Genomic DNA, 14,576 nt, shown 5'->3' on the forward strand with positions numbered 1-14,576 from the left:
AACTGACCTGCTGACACTTAACCTCGCCACAGCCAACAAGTACCTCAAAGAATTCCAGGAACAAAATCTGTAGGATGATTGAGTACAGTACTGTATATGAAAAATCCAGATGTCATCAGTACATAAATTGGATATTGTATAGCTAGTGTTCCATGAAGGGTCAGTTTGAAAAAAAAAAAGTTCAGGAAGGTGTTTGAATTCATTTTATTAAGTGCATTTCCAACAGTCATTTGTTATTTGTGTGTCTTGTGATGCAGATTACAGTATTTTGAAGGTCATCCTCTTTTATCCAATCATATTTCAGTTTTAATTTGTTGCTAAATCTTCTCAACCAATGAGATTTCAGATTCATCAAACATGACCTGAAGATTCCTTTGGGTGATGTCAGCATTTTTCAGTCCTCTGATTGGTCCAGATTAGAGCTACGCTGTTATTTATTAAATGCAGCTGGCTTTGAGGACCAATGTATACGGCTCAAAAGTCATTGTCAAGGCATACTCTTTCAAAAGTAAATAGAAGAACCCGGACATACTTGGGATGAAGTGGTACAAGATTTATTTGGCCATGTAGGAACTTTGACCATTGTTACAATTAGCCACAGAGGATGATGTCTACAAATAAGCATAACTGGTGAGTAAAATCTATTTTTGAAAGTATTCTGAGCGACTGTGCAGTGGTCATAAAGTGTCCTTATGTGTATTTTTTTTCCTCATAAGAATGACCTTTAAATATGGCAGCCCTTCTCCCATCGCCACAGCCCTTCTTTGGGTTCTCATATCTGTCAGACACCATTACCACATTAACTATCCGTTTGTGCTACAATATACAAAATAGTAACTATTCAAATATTTACAATAATATATCTTCAAATAAGCCATTGTTTGTGCTGCTCGTCATAGCGATGCGCCTGTTTCGAAACTTATTTGACTGAATTCCCCTATAACACCGTAGTGTAGTTTTATGTTGAGAATTATTAATACATAATTCTGTAATATATTTTTTTCCTTTCAACTTGTGTCGAAAAGTGAGGAGTCGCGCTTGAAGAACCCAACTACGAAACCGGAAATAAGATGCAGCTCTAGGTAACTGTAAAGTCATTATTGTTGTAGTACATTATTACGCCGTACGATGACGCCTCGTTGATAAAACGCTGTACAGTATTGTGTATTCATACCGCCACATTGAATGGGATGAATCTTTGCAAAACCGCTTGCAGAATCAAAAAAACTAAACTAACTAACCAAAAGCAAAACTAAACAATGCCTTTTGAATGTACTGCATTTGGATTTTAGTTTAAATTTTGTAGACAAAATTGCTGACTGTAGTACTATGATTTAATTATGAATAAAGCATTTTCTTCTTAATGTTGCTCGTATAATCGCAGAAAATCAAAACCATTTAACATTAAAGCTTAGATGTGCCCACATAACATCTATAATACTCCAGCCAGCCATGAAATATATCAGCAAAAGCCCCATCCATCCAAAAAGTAAAATACACATTGATATCACAGTTTATTCGGTATAGCAATGTTTGTTCATGAATAAAACAGTACTGTGTTCATGTAAAACCTTCAAAACTAACAGTTTGAAAGAATTTAAGAGCAAAAAATATATATACACAGTATATATAGAACAGTCATATGTAGAATTTACGGAAACTATATCCAATAATTGGGGTCAGGTTTTGATTCATCCAGTAAATCACTTAAATTTAAGGCCTGGTTAGTCTTCAAGCGGTATTTCTTTTTCTTGATCAGTCTTGTGAGACGATATCCAGATTGACCAGGTGTCTCATGGTGGGTCTACCGTGAGGACAGTTCCACGGCTGCTCAATCTCACCCATGTGACCCACCAATTTCTTCATCTCGCTTGTGCTAAGCGCGGTGCCAATCATCACCTGTCCCGCATACATTAACGACGTCAACATGTAAACTATTATGACAAATATCAATCCCACCTGAAGGCAGAAACTCACAGATTTCCGGCAAGCTCTGGAGGCAAACATCTGCCTGACGCGCGACGGCCGACACATGACCCCCGGGCTGTCACTCAGCATGAAGATCAGCTCCTCGATGTCCGCTGGACCAAATGTCCAGTTCTTGCTTGTGGGCAGAGAAACCAGCTTGACCCTCTCCATCACCTGAGCTGCATTAAGAGTAAGTGAGATTTTTTTTAGTGGTTACATATCTAGTTTTAACAAACTCAAAATCATGCTCATACCATCTTCATCGATCTGGAAATCAAAGCCATTTTTTCGAAAAACGTCAATGTTTTCCATAAGTATGTTCTCGTTGACGGCAGTGAGATGAAGTTTTTGAGGGCTGAAAAATAAATAGCAAATTACAATTTATTTAGAACTAACATTATAGATGAATGAACATATAATAAAAGTGGTATCTCCACTGCAGAGCACACTAAGACATAAATGTGTAGCTTCAATGAATCCAAAGATATGGACCCAAACAAATGCCCACTCCAGTGGACACAAATGAAGAGGTAGGGTCTCAGGAGAATAATTGTTCAGTGATATCAGTTCTATCCATACATATGTAGTTTAAATTTATTAACACCCACAAAAAATTGAAAAACGGTATGGTCTGTCTTTGTAGCCTGTGAAGTGATGATTGCACTCATTAACTGGTCACTGTCGCCACCTACTGTCTCGAGGTGAAACTCAAGTCAACAAAGCATTTTCTGTTTGCCGACATAGTTTGACCACCGTTCAACGGAATGTTGCAAAAATCGCATGGAAAGCGATGTCATAAATCCTATTCAAATGCATCTAAAAAATTGTAATTATAATGGTTTTATATGATCCGAAATTTGGATAATGATTATTTTTTAGCACAAAATCTGGCACGTCCAGTTGCAATCAAATAGAAGTGTCAGAATCGTTGCATTTTGAAATTTCAAGTTTAAATCAATCTGCTAGAAATTTTAGATCCCTGGTGTTTCCCCCCCCCATTATGATATCAAAAAAATCAAAGGAATTTCCATTTTTGTAACAATGCCACTGGGGTTTCTGCTCTTTTAATGTATCATTTAACATATGCAACTAAATTGAAAATTAAACAAATTGAACTTCCTTTGTGGAAAAGTAAAAATAAATGAGAATGTGGTTGCACAAGTGTGCACACCCTCATAATTAAGGATGTGGCTGGGTCGATAATTCAAATAAAATGACAATGGTAAAAGGTAAGCGGACGGTACATGTTTAAATCCTTACGCGATGAGTCTTTGTCCTTGGAGCACAGTGTGTTGCTGTAGCATCTCAAAGTTGTACTTCTCATCTGTGGCGTGCTGGTCGATCATGAAGATGTCCGAGTTGAGTTTGGTGATGATGAAGCCGAGATTAAACTGGCCTACAATCTCCATCCCTTTGAACATGTCTTTGCTGTTGGAGTAGGAAAGATGAATTTCAGACGAATCCATTTCAGTGTGCCGGCGCCAATACGAAAACCTTGCCGAGACAAAATGGACACAACTTTACCTGATCTCCTTTTTCAGCTCCTCCTCTGCACGTTGACTTTCTCCCGGGTTGATTTTGGCTCTGAAGCGTCGGTACTGAAGCTCCTCACAGCCTTTTTGCGTCTGCTTTTGGTCCTTTAACCTCCTAATCTTCCCGCTCAGTTCTTGCAACGAGAAATGGAACGCCACTGCCCTCTTCTGTAAAGTAACTGGAGCATCCACCGCTGCGCAGTCCGGATTCTCTTTCCTGGGCCTTTTCAAAAGTGGACTCACAGAGCTGCATTCATCGTAAGTATTTGATTCAGATTCCAAGTGTGACTCCTGGATAACTTTGTGGATTTCGGTCTCTGTCAGGGTTTCCGTTTTAATGCTGGGTTCTTCGGCATCAAAAGCAGGTGAGTGTGAGTCATACTTCTGTTTGACATCTGTTTGACTAATGTTGGAATTGGACGGAACGCTATCTTTGGACTCAATATCACTGCAAACTGTCATCTTAGCACACCTAAACACATCCAGCACTGACCTCCCTACTGAGGAGCCTGTGTTCGAACTAGGTGGGGATTTTCCAGGTTTCTTAAAGAACGACGTTAGTGTTTTTTGCGCCGAGCCATTATTGGCAGGCTTTGACAAGTTGGGTTTAATATTGGAATGGAAGTGGTGATTTGAAAAAGCAGCTTTTAAACCAGCCAAGTTCAGGGATGTCTTCGAGCTCTCCGTCACGGGTCCTGTGTTATCTCCAGATTCTAGTTTCTTCTCTTCACATTCTTTCAATGCAGTCACTGCAAAACAATAAATAAAATAGCAGTCACAGATCGTGTTCATTTCCAGGTTAATTAAAAAAAAAAAAAAACATCTTACTGCTGCCGGAGATGAGCGTATTGTTGAGACTGATTTTATTGACACCAGCCTCAAACATGCTAATGAGACAAGACTTCAGAATGGCCAACAAGAGTTTCTCCTCCTGAAGGAAAATCTGCCGCTTGTCCGGCGTAACATTTACATCCACACGTTCTGAGGGGGAAAATTAAGTTCAAGTTGATTGGTAAAAATCCGGTTAGAGAGAGCAAATAATATTTTTGAAAACTTCCATTGTTATTGAAAAATATTAAAAAGGCCTGAAAATAGTTTTTAATCATTGTTGGCGTTTTGAATAAAAAAAATGCAAGCATAAAAAGTATCTCCCAAGACGCTTTAGGACTGACTGTTTATACCACTAGATGGCAGCAAAACATTCGTTTTGTCTGAAAGCGCTTACAATGCACTTTACAGTTCTTTAGACCCAAGATGCCACTAAAACATGAATTTTTGTTCAAATGAACTTTTTAAGTCATGTCTACATAGTTCTTTCGCGATACGATGTTAGAAGTTTGCAGCAAAACAATAATGTACATAACGTGGTTATGTTACAGTGTTTATTTTCTTACCTGAGGCAACTTCTATGTTCAGGACAACAAATGGATACTGGTGTCTGTTATACATATGGTAAACTTCATTCACGAGTTTGATCACCTGCAAGGTGAAAATAGCCAAAATTCAAGTTGGGAGTAAAATCTTTGACGACTTCTCTGGCCCCACCAACAAATTCAGTTCACACCTTTTGGGGATCACATGGTCGTTTGTTAATAAAAAAGAATTGCCTGTCGGTGGCACTTCTTCCCACACCATGGTCTGCTTGTGAAACGTACCCTGTGACGCTGACAAAAATGCAAATTGTTGAAAAGACATTTCAAACACTTTCACAACACAACAGTGTTTACTCACCTAAAGAGATTTTTAGGTAATTCCGCATTCCCTAGTCCATATTCTTCCAAAACCTTCTCATTAGGCGGCACATGTTCAAAGGCCAAAAGATTCTGTAGCTGCAGGAAAAAAAAACAATCAGCAAAACGAGCAACTCTGAGGAAGGAGTGTTGCAAATTCCTTCTTTCCAACCTGTTTGGGTCCAAATATGGCTCCGATGTTGTCTCTTATATTCTGGCTACCGTTTGTGCTGACAACCGTGCTGCGTTTCCCTTGTCCACTTTGGTTGGAGCAGGTGATGCGCACCCCTGTGGAGATGATGCAATAGGACTGCAAAACATGCACCATCTTGGCGAACTCCTGTAAGACAAATTGAAAATAAACGACCCCGAATGCTTTGGATTAACAATGACTGGTATCCGGAAATGTGAACCAAATATTGAACCGGCCTTCTTAATATTGCGCTGGAACTCCTTGTGTCTGACAGGCAGGGTTAGGAAAAGCTGCTGCAGGCTGACCGTGGTGCCTTGTTGTCGCGGATGAGGTAGCCGCTGAGCTAGGTGGCCTTTGTGGTCAAAAACAAGCTTGGTCCCCACAGGACTGGACTCATGGCACGTCACCACACTTAGGTCACTGCCGGGAAAATGACAGCGTAAGTACATTTTATTATTGTAGCTGACAGAAGTCCAATTTACCTGAGCGCACATAAAGAGCTGAGAGCTTCGCCCCTAAAGCCAAACGTCTCCACGTGGATGAGATCGGAAAAATCCCTCAGTTTTGAAGTGTGATGTTTCAATGCTGTGGGAGCGATGACATTTCACCATTCAAACATCGTACCGAGTAGAATGAAGAGATAAACCCAGAGGTACGTACTCAAGCCTTCAAAGTTGGCTTCCTCGACTCCTTTTCCATTATCGGATACTTCCACCAGTTCTAGTCCATGCTCCTTTAGCTTGACATCTGGAAAATGGAGTACGTTAGTACAAAGTGTGAGTACTTTTACCATGTCTGATCTTTTTCTTACCAATATTGGTGGCCCCAGCATCAATGCTGTTTTCCACCAGTTCTTTAACAGCAGTAGCCAAGGTCAGCACTACCTGTCCTGAGCAGATTTGATGCACTGACTGCTTGTCAATGGCCTTGATAGATCCAGCAATTTCCGAGCTACTAAAACCAAAACAGGTTATTTCAATGACTTTTTTTTTGCTTCCTCTTACTAATAAATAAATAAACTTACCAAGTGTCAGTCATCTTTCATGAAATGTTTCGGGGATCTAACCACTACAAGAAAGTCCACAGGCTCCAATGTTAAAACAGAAACCTTCTTAATCATAAAACTCAGGACAGATTAGACGAAATTGAGTTCTCATTGTAAACTTTAATGCTTTTGCCTAGCTTTTAAAGACAAAATAGCCAAACCAGTTAACCACGATGTTGTAAACAAGAAATGAGCTCTCAAACCGTACCGCGCAGTGTAGACGGACTATTGTAGAGTCATCATTGCGTCTTTTTGCGCATTTCGACAAAGGCCAACGCGAAGAAAGTAATAATTGATTAAACTATGAAAATGAAAATACAATAGACGCAATATATACATAAAGTTAAAAAGATGAATGATGTGTAACCTTTAATCACCCAACGTGACGATTGTTTTTAGTCACTGTTGCGCATAACTGTCTTGTTCTTTCAGTCATTGGCGGATTGCAGCAACATTAAGGTGCGTACTGCCACCTATTGTACTTTCCTATAAATTGCGTTTTGAAAGCACTGTATCGAAAGGATTGTGTTTATACAATATATTCTTGATTTCCCCCCCAAATATACGAATTAAATTTAAATTGATTAAAAAAATGAGATGTACTTGTATATATACAAATATTTTTCCTCAATGTAATGTTTCATCACCGAATGCGTTGCCTACGTTTAACATACGTGTTTTTAGAGTGCACGTACAAATATCACAGTGTTGAACGTGAAACTTGAATGTAGGCATAAGGAGCTAATTTTGCTTGAAAATTATTTAAAATAAATATTTACAAATTTAAAATCACATTTGCTTGTTTTAGAGATTAACACTGGTTATGACAGCAAAAAGTATTCTACACTAATAGCTTCTGTTGGTGGACGGTCCCTCCCTCAAGTATGAGGAAAGATGGCCGCCAGCTTGGAGTCCAACTCGTGAGACTAGTTTCTGTCCGAGTGTAGTGACATGCAAGTTTGTTGTAACAATTACAGGTAGCTTTTGCTCACGACAATTCTTATCTTTTGTGACTTAGCATGGTCAGGTAACATGTACGGTTTAACGTCCGCCAGCAGGGTTTTGCGATCGGAGGAATGTTCTAGTAGCAGTAATAAGCTTCTCGTTCCCCGAAGCCGTCCACTTAAAGCCGTTAGTAATCATGACTGCAATAGCCTGCCAAGTCTTGCCACCCAAGAGGACGATGAAGTGCACTTTGACAGTAAGCAGCTTTACTTCTTAATTGTTTGTCTTATGTAACGATTACACACGTAAAGTTAGCAGCAGGTTACCGTTCGGTATTAGCTCTGTGGTATGCAGTCATCGCCTTCTGGATTTGAGATGCTCAAACGTACACATTTGATATAGTAAATTTGTTAGGTATTGTTTGAGGGGAAAATCTGTTCTTCAGGTTAGACGACCTCAAACAAAAGTCTACAAATAATAAAGCTAAACATGACACTGACGTCAGTGGTAAGGATTGATGAAATTATAAATATTAGTTGTTTCCTAGCTTTACCATAGTTGTTTTTAATTTTTGACTTTTTTTTTAAAAGACAAAACAAAGCAGGGAGAATTAATGACGATGAGTCAGCAGATTCGGAGAAGCAAGATATAGACCCACGATTTCAGGAGGCTTGTTTACATTTTTCCGATGTGCATTGACTACCGCATCGTGATTTTGATACATATGCGTTCACCAGTTTTAGGATTAACAACATGGACACCTTCCAACAAAATATTTGGACTAAAATCGTGTCTATGGACAAAGCACAAGTCAGTCGAATACAAATTCCTTCGACACTACTCGGCATAAATATGTAGAGCTAAGATCCTCATGCCAACATTTTGCAAACTTGTGTGCAAATGCTTTGGAAGAGTTTATCAAACACGCCAAAAAAATGATGACTTGGTTACTTTTTCTCTTAAGGCATATTTTTCTTTGCGCTGTTACACAATGCTGTGGTACCACACATTACATGTTTAAAATATTGTGTACAGTATTTTCATAGTTCGTTTTTATTTATATTCCTTTGTAACACTGCAGGTCAAATTCCATGACATTTTGTTTTGTAAATACCTGTGTGTACTAAAATGACCGTCTTATCTGAAACTTAATCTGAATATGTCAGTACTAAGCTTTGTTTATATCTATGAACAGAAGGATTCACAATAAATGCAATAAATAAGACAGCCCTTCAAGATCATTCTTTTAAAATATTATCTGATGCTGCCTCCCTCTTCATTGAGTGAGGTGGAGGTCAGGCGGCCACTGGCCCTTCAAGATAAGCATGACGGCTGTGCACGCCCCCATATGTATGAACTAGATGAGTCTATTTTTCTTAAAATTGAACGAGATTCTCATTAGTGCTGATGTTGTTTTTTTTTCGTAACATGGACCGAAAAGAGAAAAACATTGTTGAAATAATTGCTAAGGTTATTGAAGAAGGTAAGAGAAATCTAACTTGTTATGAATAAGTGTGTGTTCTTGTGTGTGTGTATTTTTGTTCATTAGAGGCTGTGAAATTATGGGTGCCCCTTATATATTTAGTGTAACCACTTTCAAAGGGAAATTATTTCATTAATAGGATCTCACTGATATTGTGTTGCAATTGTCATTTAAAAATATATTATTTGAATCATATTGTTCAAAATTGCAATCTCCACGTGTAGCCGTTCTCAGTCAGTTTTTCTCCATATGTCCAGCTTCTGACACTGACAGTCACCATGAAGTGCTGATGGCAGGTAGACGCTACCCGTCCGTCCAAGAATTTGCCTCCGCTATCCCCAACCACCTCCTCCTGGGCTCTCTGCTGGAGCACCTGTGCTTTGTTTACGAGAGTAATCCAGCACGCTCTCGAATGCTGTTTAAAGGTACTGCCCGGAATGTAGAAATCGTGTGAAATCCTACTGCTGGCGGAAGTCTTTATTTTTTTTTTCTTCCTTTCTGTTAGTTATTGGCCAGCGCTTAGCTTCTATGAATCTTCTCTCACCTTTGGCTATAAGCGACGAGTTCAGCACGGTCAGACTTCAACACAACCGGGCCTTCACTGAGCTGCTACATGCCGCTAGCTCCTCACTGTACCCTCAGGTAAAAAAAAAAAAAAAAAAAGTCTTCATTAATGTCAAAAATGTTATTGCCACTGTTTAAAAGGGATGTATAATTTTGAGATAATACACAAAATGAAGCCGTTTTTTTCCCACAAAATTGTAGACTTTGTAATCAATTTATCCGTCCTAATTCTTAGTTTTGTCTCTTGTGGCCATATTTTATCATTTGGGTATTATTCATGCTCTCTTCTCTTTTGCAGGAACAACAACAACTTAACAATAACGCTCACAATCCTGCACTAAGGTGAAGATTACTTTTAGTTGTTTAAATACTTGAAGCATCTCCGAGCACTTCAACAAGCATCATTCAAATAATTTGTACTGTTAAATTTGTTATATTTTTTGTTATTAAAAGGGACCGGCTGTTTGAAATTGCTGTTTGTTTTGCCGCAGGCTAAAGGAAGGACTGTTTCAAGCCCAGACTTCACGTTATCTGAGCGAGTTTGAAGAAGTTGGTAGAATAGGAAAGGGATCTTATGGAAACGTTTATAAGGTACTTCATGCATAATTTTATTATGAAGGTATTTTGACTGTTAAGCAATTGGTCACCAAATTTTTCTTACCCGTGAAAAAGGTGGTGAACAAACTAGACGGGCAATGCTACGCCGTGAAGAAAATCCTCGTTAAAAAAGTCTCAAAGGATGATTGCATGAAGGTGAGCGGTCACTGGATATTTTGAGTTAAGTTATGAGCTGATGTTTGAAACCTATGTTCCTGTTGATGCTTTTGAAATAGGTCCTCAGGGAAGTGAAGGTGCTGTCCAGTTTGCAGCACGTCAATGTCGTCGGCTATCACACGGCGTGGATGGAGCATGTGCAGCCCACAACATGTGAGGGCAATTTGCTTTTGTTTTTGTTGTTTTGCTGATGCTGTTGTAAGCTAGGGACAAAGCTGTAATGGCACAATGTCTACAATGGCAGATGCAGAGAATCTTCTACCCGAACTGGCTTCACCTACTCAAGAAGACAAGTAAAAACTAAAATATTTAATATGTTTCCTCAGAATTCCTCTTGTCCTGTTGCTATTCATTTCGGTAAATTAATCGGTTATACTTTTGTTGCAGTTCTTACGATGACCCCGACAGCAGTAGCTCAAGTTTCTCCGTAGTTTTCCAAAGCCAAAGCCAGCCGCAGGTGAACGGTTCTTCAAGCGCTACCGTGCCTCCGAGTAATGTCCCACTCGCCAAACCCCTAGCGCTGACGCAAGAGAAGGGCCAGGGGGTGTGTCCGAACGTGATGCGCCGTATCCCGGAGAACTACGTGCCCTGTGTTTTCCTGGGGCAGAGAGGGCCCGTCAAAACTTCCAAATGTCCTGCTGTCGGTTGGGACACTTCGGGAATGTTGGAAAAGGATTCCAGCAGGAGCGGCATTGAGGTCAACAACAACAACCCAGCCTGTGTCGAACAGAAGTGCGAGCAGTTTAATAACAAACACACAGCAAGACCTGCCAAAGAGGTTGGTGCACAAAAATCCATATTTTGGGCTGTTTTGGACTTAAAAATAGAAAACATGTTCCTAATAAAGGCTATTTTTGCCTGTTTAGACTATCAGCCGAAAGCAGCTGCTGTGGTAAAGGTTTTAAGCTCACGAGCTGAAGGCTAACACTTTGGAAAACTCTGTAGCTAAGCTAACAAATAGCACTTATATGACAGTGTTGTAATGCTTTAAACAACTACCGGTATATATTTGAACAAAAACAATGCAGCAACACATACAGCGATAATATAAGAATATGCAGAGTTGTGTAAATGTTACCATCTGGGGAAAAAAAAAACAACAACAAAGAATATAAAGGGATGTCCTGATCACATTTTTTGCACCCACAGCCAAGTCACCTTGATTTAGAGGACCTGCCTGTCCTGATTTGATAATTATTTTTTTCCTCTTGTTTTTATTTTGTAATAGCTAATAAAGTGGTGGTTTAAACCTAGTGTTCTAAAACATTTAAACAATCATTGTGTCTGCACATATTTGAAAATACATTCAACCGTGTAGGGAAAATGTTTCACGTTTTGGGCGTGGGAATAACTTCTTTCTAAATTTGCACTGTTTATGAAATCAAAACGCTGTTATTTGTCCAGCTTGTTGAAAAAGCAGCTGCACACCGCTCCACTGGCAGTCCGTGCAACGGCGAGTCCATTTTAAAAGGATTTTATCGGTTTGGAAATCTTTTAAATGGTCTTGCCTCATCTTACCTCACTGAGCTGCTTTACCAGGACACTCCTGCCAGCTGCTCCTGGATCGAAACAACACCTCAGAAGGGACACTGTATTTCATTGCTGCTTTTTAAATTCGGTTGGGTTGATGAAGTGATACTTTATTAATTATAAAGGGGGATCTTCCTGTTTAAAGTTGCTTAACTCCTTCAACGCAAGTAATTTTTAAAAACAAGAACTTCCCATCAGATTTCAACCATTCTAAAAAAGGAATAGTTAGTAATTTTAGTTAGTTTTTTCTCCAACTCCCATAAAACAAAAAGAACATTGTAATCTCCAAATATAAGACACACTGGTGTATTAGATGCACTTTTAAACAATGTAAAAGCTATAGAAAAACAGAATAAATCTCATCTTCCTAAACCCTTCATAATTGTGTTCATATCTGTAAGTTATATATTTGTTTTGCGTAAAGTTAATTTGATTTCCCACATTGTGAGCGGTCAGTGAACACCAATGTGAATGTGCTCGAAGCAGTCTTTCCATTTTGTTCGCGACATGGCTCGGGTCCATTTTGCCAGAAATACCGACATTTGCAGCATCCGTGTTTCTCCAAGATTGTGATTGTGTGTATATGTCAAAAGACCGCAGTTAATAAACAAGTTAAATGAAATAACTTTCCATGTTTTCTAACCGGTACACAGAGGGTCCACACCTTGCCACTCTTAATTGAATCAGCTTTGTTTTAGTAATATTCCCGCTTGTGAACAAGGATGGACTCGAACAGTGGTTTAGTCTGCTCACTTCTTTTATTGAAAATAATGCCGTAACAACCAGCTAACACGACAGGCACTGGCTGCTAACTTCCAGCTCATCTCTCCCTCTAGCTCATCCCGTTATGCAAATTAATGTAAGTAAGAATAAGGCCCATTAAAAAAAAAATGCACATCGTGTGGCTTATGTGGCTGATGGATCAATCTGCTTTGAATGGCGTTGAAAACAAAGTGAGGTCTGATGTGCGCAGGTCCACCTACACCTGATGCTCTACATCCAAATGCAGTTATGTGAACGTTCACTCAAGGACTGGATGATGGAGAGGAATTGCAAGCCCAGAGAGGAGCAGGCTCCAAGATGTATTTACTCCATTACCTATTTAAATTTATTGATCTTATTGTACAAGGTTTGTGATGTTTTTCTCTCAATCTTCCCAGGTCCTTATGGCTGCGTGAATCCTGAGCACACTTTCAGTCTTCTGAAAAAGATACTGGAAGGAGTGGAATACATTCACTCGCGTGGAATCATTCACAGAGACCTGAAGGTAAGTTCCTTCTTGGAGATGTTTTCAAATTGTGAAGCTAATTGTCGTTTATTTCTTGACAGCCAAGAAACATTTTCCTCAACGGTCGCGACTGTCACGTCCGTATCGGTGACTTCGGTTTGGCCTGCAGTGGGTTAATACTCGATAGTCACGAAAGTGTCATTTCTCCCATCAGTGGTAATATACCTTTTATATGCAGTTTTTTTTTCGCGAGAATAGAAATTTGGTCAAAATGTTATTCCTGGTGTCCTTTTCAGATTCCCCGCATACGACGGGAGTCGGCACGTTTGTCTACGCTTCACCAGAGCAACTGAAGAGCTCTCATTATGATTCAAAGGTATTTAGGTGGAAGAGCTGATGAAATTTGTTTCTTTGCTAAATATGATCTTTTCTCTTCTAGTCGGACATGTACAGCATCGGGGTTCTCGCCCTTGAGCTTTTCCAGCCCTTCGGGACGGAGATGGAGCGAGTCCGGACACTCGGGGACTTGAGAGAGGGCAAAATCCCGGACTGCTTTAGCAACAGATGGCCCGTCCTAGCCAATTACATCTTGAAGCTGACCAGTATTGAGCCCGGTGTGCGGCCCACGGCCAGCCAGCTTCTACAGAGTGAACTCTTTTGCAATAAAGATGTGGTATGGAATCGAATGTATAAGTCATTTGAAATGAATGCTGTTTTTTAAATTGACATTATTAACGGTGTTTTTCCCCATTCAGGTGATTTATGGTTTACAGAAAAAGGTTGAAGAACAAGAAGAAGAAATCCTTCATCTGAGGGAACAAATCCAGCGGCTCCAAAGTTCACACGGCACTTTGCAAAATTGTCAAATTTGGGAAAACGCCTGATATTTTAAAGGTTCATAATGCGTCATGAATATAATGACAACTTTTCATAGGTGTGCCTGTGTGTGGCTTTAGAAACTTGTATGGAAAGGTGCATTTGAAAATTCTTTTGTTATATTAAATTATTAACTGTTTTATGTTATTGGGAAGATATTTTTTTAAGCATATGTGTAGCAGACCTCATTTTGTTTGTTTAATTCCTTATACAGGATACCCATAACAATATTCCTCAACACTATAGCGAAGGATGATTCTTGGATGATTTTTTTTTTTTATTCCCAGCAAGATCTAAACGTTCCGAGTGGTTGGTGGCTGGAATTCCGAACAGTTCAAAACATGTATATTCCTCAGGACTCTGCTAGAAAGCAAAATAAAAAGACAAGTCTACTGGAACATACTTTATTTGGGGTTAATTGGAGGAGTTTTGGTAAAGTTGCTCTGTGTGGTGAGTTAAAATGGTCCTTAATTCTAAATACAGTCACAGGGGTTTTATACACACACACATACACAAACACATATTTTAAATGGACCAATATGGTTTTAGAAGATTTAATGGGATCAAACACACTTGCTATTGTATTCTTTGAAGTTATGATCTTCTACTACACAACTTGTTTGATGCTTTATAGATGTTTTGTGGCGTTTGATCAGGAAGCCCATTCATTCAATAATTCGAGCCTTTTTAAGTTTAAGTATTTGAGCC

The 14,576-nt window shown here is 39.3% G+C and overlaps 2 protein-coding genes across 7 annotated transcripts; one reads left to right on the forward strand and one right to left on the reverse strand.

The window, feature by feature from the left end:
- The first annotated feature begins 470 nt into the window (after window positions 1-470).
- eif2ak1 (eukaryotic translation initiation factor 2-alpha kinase 1) lies at window positions 471-14,266 on the forward strand. 4 transcript variants are annotated; one of them, XM_088438939.1, is made up of 20 exons: window positions 471-630; window positions 1,966-2,158; window positions 3,633-3,758; window positions 3,825-3,865; window positions 5,506-5,572; window positions 5,698-5,862; window positions 9,154-9,321; window positions 9,402-9,538; window positions 9,759-9,802; window positions 9,952-10,051; window positions 10,133-10,213; window positions 10,294-10,387; window positions 10,479-10,527; window positions 10,622-11,012; window positions 12,738-12,846; window positions 12,925-13,031; window positions 13,094-13,208; window positions 13,289-13,368; window positions 13,432-13,665; window positions 13,748-14,266. In XM_088438939.1, exons 7-20 carry the CDS (start codon window positions 9,186-9,188, stop codon window positions 13,874-13,876), a joined length of 1,806 nt encoding a protein of 601 aa, XP_088295065.1. In that variant the 5' UTR covers window positions 471-630; window positions 1,966-2,158; window positions 3,633-3,758; window positions 3,825-3,865; window positions 5,506-5,572; window positions 5,698-5,862; window positions 9,154-9,185; the 3' UTR covers window positions 13,877-14,266. The 4 variants fall into 4 exon arrangements, with proteins under 4 accessions (XP_088295065.1, XP_088295066.1, XP_088295063.1 ...); XM_088438940.1 differs by having other exon boundaries at window positions 476-630; window positions 1,980-2,158; XM_088438937.1 differs by lacking the exons at window positions 471-630; window positions 1,966-2,158; window positions 3,633-3,758; ... (1 more) ...; window positions 5,506-5,572; window positions 5,698-5,862 and adding exons at window positions 6,996-7,445; window positions 7,524-7,669.
- pms2 (PMS1 homolog 2, mismatch repair system component) lies at window positions 1,502-7,755 on the reverse strand. Of its 3 annotated transcripts, none has more exons than XM_088438935.1 (16): window positions 7,740-7,755; window positions 6,448-6,491; window positions 6,235-6,377; window positions 6,084-6,170; window positions 5,906-6,008; window positions 5,660-5,843; window positions 5,403-5,570; window positions 5,232-5,329; window positions 5,065-5,164; window positions 4,895-4,979; window positions 4,329-4,481; window positions 3,493-4,249; window positions 3,229-3,396; window positions 2,223-2,323; window positions 1,978-2,147; window positions 1,502-1,899 (listed from the first exon to the last, which is right to left on the reverse strand). In XM_088438935.1, exons 2-16 carry the CDS (start codon window positions 6,459-6,461, stop codon window positions 1,756-1,758), a joined length of 2,475 nt encoding a protein of 824 aa, XP_088295061.1. In that variant the 5' UTR covers window positions 6,462-6,491; window positions 7,740-7,755; the 3' UTR covers window positions 1,502-1,755. The 3 variants fall into 3 exon arrangements, with proteins under 3 accessions (XP_088295061.1, XP_088295062.1, XP_088295060.1); XM_088438936.1 differs by lacking the exon at window positions 7,740-7,755 and adding an exon at window positions 6,677-7,031 and having other exon boundaries at window positions 6,235-6,374; XM_088438934.1 differs by lacking the exon at window positions 7,740-7,755 and adding an exon at window positions 6,677-7,031.
- Window positions 14,267-14,576: the final 310 nt, after the last annotated feature.

The sequence above is a fragment of the Hippichthys cyanospilos genome, chromosome 17 (assembly GCF_059441005.1).
Source record: "Hippichthys cyanospilos isolate Australia breed blue-spotted pipefish chromosome 17, RoL_Hcya_1.0, whole genome shotgun sequence".
Lineage (NCBI taxonomy): Eukaryota > Metazoa > Chordata > Actinopteri > Syngnathiformes > Syngnathidae > Hippichthys > Hippichthys cyanospilos.